We start from the raw sequence: 8216 nt of genomic DNA, 5'->3' as shown, positions 1-8216 counted from the left end.
GGGATTAGGTTAAAGTCGCCCGCTAGGTTAGGTTTAAGGGATTGGCGATTTTAGCTTAGATTGCAGAGAACAATCGTGCTGATAACGTATTGTAATTAGAAGATTGAAGACTGAATGTTTCTGTATATTATTAATCATAACATGGGTCCCTTTATATAAGGATTACAAGTCATAGAAAAAGAAAAGTATCCTTAAACCTAAACCAACTAGAATTAGGAAAACTACTAATACATAATAATGGAAAGATAACAATTATCAGGAAAAGGAAATAGAGTTTTCTTTTTTCCAAAGCATAAGCCGCCTCTCTCTCTATCTCTCCTAAGGTGCCGCATCTCTCTCTCTACGGTTGGTCCGTCTCTCTCTCTAAGTGTATGGATTGGTTATGGACCGGATCGGTTATGGACATCCATCAATTGATTTATAACAACATTAGGTTTATCTTTCACGTGTCTTTTCACGAAGCTTCACTATGCAGCATCAGGGCCACGTCTCTCACACGTGTTGCTCATGCTATCACATGTAACCACGGCCTACAGGAAGCTTCACCGTCGCGTAATTCCTCTTCAATCTCCTCCTCTCCGCCACAGCAGAGATTAACAGCCTCACCAAAGGGTGTAGATGCTTCAATCGTCGACACCAAAGCTCCTAACTTTCGATCCAACTGTTTCTTTGATCAGAGTTTCTAATAACTTTCATATGATAACTCTGGAAACATCAGATGCCTCAATGGAAGATCTTTTCTCAGACCACCTTCAATATATAGAAGATGCCAACATTTTCTGAAATCTCCAATAGAGTCAGCCGAGAGTAATCCATTATCACATCATCCTTTTATCAAGGATACTTCACTCATAGTCGACAACTTAGGCTCCATATCAGAAAAGTGAAAATTGATTCCCATCAAAAGGGTTAAGTGCAAATCTGAAAAGAAGTAAAAAATCTGATACAAACAAACAGGATATAATAAAATTCTTCGTAAGCAGGAGATAAGATTATTATGACTCAAGCTTGGAGATAGAAGAAGATCATTAAGAGAAGCTCCACCTTAGACAATTACACAACAAAATTGCCTATTGCAAAGAGAAATTCTCCTTATGTGAAACAAAAGATTGATCCTAGGAACGAAGATACGTTACAAACAAAAGATTTAATCAAACATCTTCATCTGAAAGATAAAGGTTTGGTAAGAGGAAGATGTTGAGAGAGAGAAAGAGCCCTAAAAACTATATATTCTAAAATAGAAAAATCTAAAAGTAGTTGAGAGAGAGAGAGAGCCCTAAAAACTATATATTCTAAAATAGAAAAATCCAAAAATAAGTTTTTTGTTAATTAATAACCCTATAAATTAATAAAATAATATAATTCAATATTATTAATTTATAGAGATTTTACTTTTTACTGCATATACAGAGAAAGTAAAATTCAGTACATGAGGGGACACTGCGAAAACAAAAAAAAAAACTGGGTATTTAGGAAGTTAACCTATTGACCGCTCTTTAATAGATTATGGTAGTTGTGTTAATGTGTATTCCCATTTATGTTAAGTTGACTGATTGACTGAAAAATTATCAGATCAAGTTCATGAATTGTGTTATTCATATCAACAACAATTCGAACTATATACCACATATTAACTGATGTCAGAATAACTCAACTTGAACAAAAAAGACACCAATGTATACCCACTAATACAAACCAACGTAAAGTTGTAAACAACATTATACGGATGAAGGAACCAAAGAAGAAGATCAATATACAAAAAGTTACTAGACATATATATATCCATATAATTTACAGTTAAAGTAGAAATAACAGCACTTGTAAGTAAGATACATGATCATATTAAAACTCTCCCAGATAAAAGAATTGTCCAAATAAAATACATACGAAAAAAATTACTGAAACACTAGATAAGGATTAAAATTTTCTTTTATAAGTTCATCCATATATATTGTCCATAATATGAAACTCAAACGATAAAAAGTAGCTGAAATGAGTGTCGGTTTTGTCTTAAACGATGAAAAATAACTGAAATGAATGATAAGTTTTGTCATCAACAACAAACTAGTGATTACAACTTATTATCCCAGCTTATTGTCCAGCTCGGCCGTTCAACTGCAATCTCAATCTTCTCTATAGTATTATCATCTATAGCGAGCAGGGAGAAAAGCTGCAAAATCAGGACACAAATCCTGGTGGTCTCGGAGGGCATACAACACCTGCAAATAGGTAATCATTTCTTTAACAAAATAAAGGTAAAATCATCAAACCCAATACATGAACTCTAAAGAAGAAACAAGTATTAATATTATACACGTATTAATAGTTTTTTTATGATAGAGCTGAAACACACACACACACACCTCATGATGGACCTCAGTAAGACTCTTCTTATTTTCTCTGAACTTTCGCAATATCTCTAATAAGGACTTGTATGAATGCTCGTCTTGCAACCTTTCCTATAAATAAACGATATTTAACTGGAGATGGTAAAAAAGAAAATGAATATAATTTATTACTAGGGCTAGAATACAAACTGTGTTATATTTCTAGCACAAAATAAACTAAAAGTCAAATCTTTAGTCAAATTTTATATCCCTATTTACTACCATTGGCGAGTGTGCGTACCTTGACCTTGTTGATAAATTCAGCAGCATCCCGAAACTCAGGCTTCCTTCGTTGAGTTTGTTCCTTCGGGAGTGTTATCTTATAGCCCAGCGGCAAGAACTTATTGAAACCCAAAAGCAGGTCTTTGTGTTCCTTAAAGAGTTGACTCACTTTTGATATGACATCATTGTAGGTAGAACGAACTCTGCAATTAAAACACCATTAAATTTTTCAACTTCTCATAAGTCATAAGACTATTATGCGGACAGAAGTTGAACAAATAAAAGACGAAAATTAAAGTTTAACACTTAGAAAATACCTTGCAAGTCTCAAGTCCTTCAAGAGCTTGGTAATTTTATCATATATTTCACGATTATCAGGAAACCTATCCAGCACAATTTGGAGGTACTCACGTACATCCCTTGTAGATTGTCTCTTTATGGTCATGATTTGAAATTGCCTAGAATTATTTAGAGACAAAGTATAGCAATGTAAAATAATCCCAAACCACAATAAACTAATCTGAAACATAGAAACTACACATTCAAATAATTCAATTCGAATTTCATCCCAAAATACAAACATAAACAATCACGCAGCGCAGTTAGTACAGGTACGGGGAACAATCATAGGGAATATTGCAATGAATATCAAGACCACAAACTATATAGTTTGAACAAGCCTAGTCCAGATAATATTTTACAATATATAAACATAAAACGTTGGAACAATTACCACAGAATGAGAGAAATGAAAACTATAGAACCACATCATACACCTATCAAATCTTAAGCGAGATCTATGTCATCATCCAGAGGAAAAGGTTTCTCCTTACCTCACACAGCACCCAGACAGGTTTTGAACAATTCCCACAAAAGTAGACAAGAATATTTTATGGTTTAAAATTATATTACATTGCATCTATATAGAAATGTGGAATAGACAAAAAAATCATTTTTCTAAGGTAATAATGAAAATATATCTTTTATTTCCTTCCTTTTATTTTACTAAAACAATTCATTCATAGAAAATATTTGAAAATATATATTAACATATACAGCCAACAATTATATTTATAAAAGTTTCAAAATTTAAATTGATCTTTTCTATATCTTTTGATACTATATAGGTGGATATCATAATTCCCTTCCTTAGTTAACGATTTAAACCTCTCTTTTTTTTCTTTTTTTTTTGAGAAAGATTTAAATCTCTCTTTCTCTATTAAAAAGGTACAATCCTCATATATAAACTAGGCACGAGACTTATTATCCAAGATTCAGATTCAATCCAAAATCCGTTCGGGATCCACTCCGAAAATAGAATATCCGGAGTGCCTGGATCCAAATTCGTATAGTAAAATCTTGGATCCGTCAAAACCGGATCCGGATCCGGATATCTTAGTTTTTAGTTCAGATATTCGGATTCGGATCCGTGTTTTTAAAATATATTATTTCTTAAATTTTATTAATAATTATATTTGATATAATGAATTTTATATATAAAATTAGTTGTATAATATTATATTTTAATTTTAATAATATTATTAGACTTGCTATGTGTAGTAATTGAAATACACTTTTTAATTTACACCGGCTTCTATTTTTATCCACTCATTTTACTGCATATAATGAATATATAGGGAGTAAATAAATCTATGACATGAGCTTTGTACCGATATGTGATTGTAAATACTAGTGGTTCATTACTCACCAGAGGCAAAAAAAACACTGTCATCTACTTTCTTACTGGCAACCTGAAACATGTTAAGGGAAGGGAAAAAAACCGGGTGATTTGTGATCTAAATGTTTGACATTACATTACGTCAAAATCATTGTCACTTACCTAATTTATACTCAAATTATGACTACTACGCAAATAAGAGCAATATTTAAACCTCTCTTTTTCTGTTAAAAAGTACAATCCTTATATATAAACTAACTCTTTGTACTGTCTCAGTCGGACACAAAAGTCATGATCAAATGGTTAGTTTTCTTGTGAGAGTCTTTAAAACTCTCTAATTATCTCATATATTAAGGGAAAAGCCAAGAAACAAAACGTTAACTAATAATTTAGATGTATAATTATGAAAATTATTTAAGAACGTATTAGTTTACTCATAAATTGATATTTATTTGATGTTGAAAACATTCAAATGAAAAAAATAAAGAAAAAAGAAAAACAATATTGAATAATATAAATAAGTTATTTCACACCTGATTTTTATGAGTTATTCCCCAAGGATTCGGTAATCACAACAGTCCAGTGGTTAGAGCTAAATTTTATTTCACTCCACTCACTCAATCATAAAAAGCTACAAGATTTTGACCCGCGCTTTTTGTTTTCGAAATCAGATAAATTCTTTTGAAATCATTTTTTTATATATATAGTTTGGGAAAATTTATCCGGAACTGCGTATCGAACCATACCAAACTAAAAACAACAAAATCAATTGAACTGAATTTCATAAATAACCTAACAAATCATATATCTCTGGAATAAAAATATAAACATAACCGAGAACCAATCGGATACCTGAATTTTAAAAATTCAAATAAAATACTTAAAAATATTGGATTAATGAAAACCTATTTATATATTCAAAGTTTGACAAAATCCAAAAACTTGTCATTAACCCGTGAACCAACACCGGTTGACCTGACAAAGACCCAGAACAAACTTATAATATTTTTAAAATTTTGATTAAATTTCCTATATACATTATAATAGTATATAAAACTGAATCAACTATTTGATCCGCGATTTTAAAGCGCGGAAATATGTTTTGACAAAATTTTACTTTAACAAAAATAATGATATTTGTTCCTTGCGTTTTAATATTTGCAATATTTTATTAAAATACAAATCTGAAAAATAAACTGCATCCAATTTTTATATTCAAGAAATCATTTTATTAAAAATTAGAAATAATATTTTTTTTGACAATATATTTTGAGGTGTATATTCATATTCTGAAGGTTTGAAAAAGTTTGAAAAAGTTTGTTAGTATTTTTTAAGTTGCAGACTTTTATATTCTTATTTATAAAAAACTAAATTTGCAATATTTTGTATACGCTAGAAAATAAATGAGGAGATGTATTTAAGGAAACCAAATATTCCATATGTTACGCTAGAAAATTAAATGAAACAACATTAGCAAATTATCTCAATAGATATGGTATAGTTAGAGAAAATAAGGGTAAGACCAAAAAAATATTAATGAGTAGGTGCAACAACCTTTCATAAGTAAATTTTTTAGGAATTCTTCCCTTTTAATAGTATAGATACATATCGCTTTGGGAGACTTACATGGGCACATGATTGATCGATCTAGAATTACATATCGATCGATCGAAATGAGATTGAGCTTTGCCAATCGAGTGAACTGGACCAGGTCGATCAGTATATGTTCAATGTTTTTTGTGTGTTCTACATATTGATCAGGATCGACCGGGCAGATCGACCTGGTGATAACGGATCAATCGGTCCCACCGGATCGAGCACCTTCAACATTTTTTTTATTTGAGGATTTTTAATGTTTTCTTTTATTTTAATTACTTTAATGATTTATTATATTTTAATATTAACAATTGTTTTGTTAATTGTAATTTCAAATTTATAATTGAAATTAAGGGTATTATTGCAATTTTGAAAATGATTAGTTTAATAGAACATAAAGTATATAAGATTAGTCTAGTAGGACATAGTTACCATTTTTTGGCCTAAAAACAATTTTTTCCATTTTTTCTTATTTTTAGATTTCCCATTTGCAGCTAAGAATCAAAGAAAAGTTTATCATCTGGTTTTGTATCGGAGCTAACAACATCAGTATCAACACAGTCTCATTCTACTATTCAACCAATAATAATACTAGTCTAATTTACAATTTTAGTTAAAATATAAATATATATAAGAAAACTAATCACATAGAAACAAGTAGAGGAAAATCTTACAACTTGGTTTAAGAGTTTGTGAAAAAAAACAAAAACAATTTGTTTAACTTTCACTCATTTTTATTTATTTTAATCTCTTTGAAAATTTACTGATAAAAATGCTTTAAAGCACTAAATTTTTTAAATTTGGGGTTCTCAACATAAATATAAATAACCATAGTACAATTATTTAATTATGGATATATTAAAATAATGAAAATTTCACAGCAAAAATGTGAAATTTAATTATATTTTGAATAAATATCCTAAATAAGGATGCTCTAACTACTTATTTTTGCTATACTAGATTAAATCAATATTAATTTTGAAAAATAAGTTATAGTTGGCTATGTGTTTCCGATTTATCTGTGCACTATTTTTTTTGGGTAAAATGTTAGTTGGCATTAAGTACTATTTTTTTTAATTTAGTCTACATATTTATGTTAAAAATAGATATTAAGTGTTTTCATACCCGACAGGGATCCGCGGTTGAACCGGTAGATCCAATTATCCATACAAAATTTGGTTTAAATTTAATGAAAAATTTATTCATTAAAAATCTAATAAAACCCAGTAAATTCTGAAAAATCACGATTAACATGTAACCTAACGATGGTCGATTTAGTAAAAGATCAAGAGAAATCTTATAATATATCTAAAAATTAGATTAAATTTTTTTGTATACGTTTAAATATTTAAAAAATTGAATAAACTATTAAATCTGTAATTTTGGACTTAATGAATTTTTTTTACTATTTGGAAAATGAAGAAAATGATATTAGAGAAAGCCAAAATTTATTTATATGACAGTGTTAGTTTATTTTTTGTTAAAATGAAACATACATTTATTTTTTAAATACACATGAAATTAACTAAATATTTAAAAATATTTGAGTAAGAAAATGAAATGTATATATATGATATAAATAAAAAATAAATTAAAAATTTATAATGTTTATTTTGTTGAAAAAAATAAATAAATATATTTATATTTTAAATACAAAGATATGAATATATTTTATTCAGATACAATTTCAGAGAAAATATTGGAACATCTATTTAATTTGTTGTTTTAGAATAATTTGATTAATTCAAATATTTATAAGAAAATAGTAATTTAAATAACTTTCTAAGTGTGATTGAAAATAAAAAAATCACACTTGAATTAAGGTGTGAAAACATTCAAATGAAAAAAAATAAAGAAAAAAAGAAAAACAATATTGAATAATATAAATAAGTTATTTCACACCTGATTTTTATGAGTTATTCCCCAAGGATTCGGTAATCACAACAGTCCAGTGGTTAGAGCTACATTTGATTTCACTCCACTCACTCAATCATAAAAAACTACAAGATTTTGATCCGCGCTTTTTGTTTTCGAAATCAAATAAATTCTTTTGAAATCATTTTTTTATAGATAATATATAGTTTGGGAAAATTTATCCGGAACTGCGTATGGAACCATACCAAACTAAAAACAACAAAATCAATTTAACTGAATTTCATAAATAACCTAACAAATCATATATCTCTGGAATAAAAAAATAAACATAACCGAGAACCAATCGGATACCTGAATTTTAAAAATTCAAATAATATACTTAAAAATATTGGATTAGTGAAAACCTATTTATATATTCAAAGTTTGACAAAATCCAAAAACTTGTCATTAACACGTGA

General features: G+C 28.7%; 1 protein-coding gene across 1 annotated transcript; it reads right to left on the bottom strand.

Annotated features, from left to right (window-relative positions):
* Nucleotides 1-2144: 2144 nt before the first annotated feature.
* LOC106323643 (paired amphipathic helix protein Sin3-like 4) lies at nucleotides 2145-3054 on the bottom strand. The gene is made up of 4 exons (XM_013761731.1): nucleotides 2927-3054; nucleotides 2629-2812; nucleotides 2364-2459; nucleotides 2145-2219 (listed from the first exon to the last, which is right to left on the bottom strand). The coding sequence occupies exons 1-4, from the start codon at nucleotides 3052-3054 to the stop codon at nucleotides 2145-2147; spliced, it is 483 nt and encodes a 160-aa protein (XP_013617185.1).
* Between the last annotated feature and the right edge of the window lie 5162 nt (nucleotides 3055-8216).

Source organism: Brassica oleracea, chromosome C2, assembly GCF_000695525.1.
Source record: "Brassica oleracea var. oleracea cultivar TO1000 chromosome C2, BOL, whole genome shotgun sequence".
NCBI classification, from domain to species: Eukaryota; Viridiplantae; Streptophyta; class Magnoliopsida; order Brassicales; family Brassicaceae; genus Brassica; species Brassica oleracea.
The sequence above is the reverse complement of the archived record's forward strand: the minus strand, read 5'-3'. Positions and strand labels throughout refer to the sequence as shown.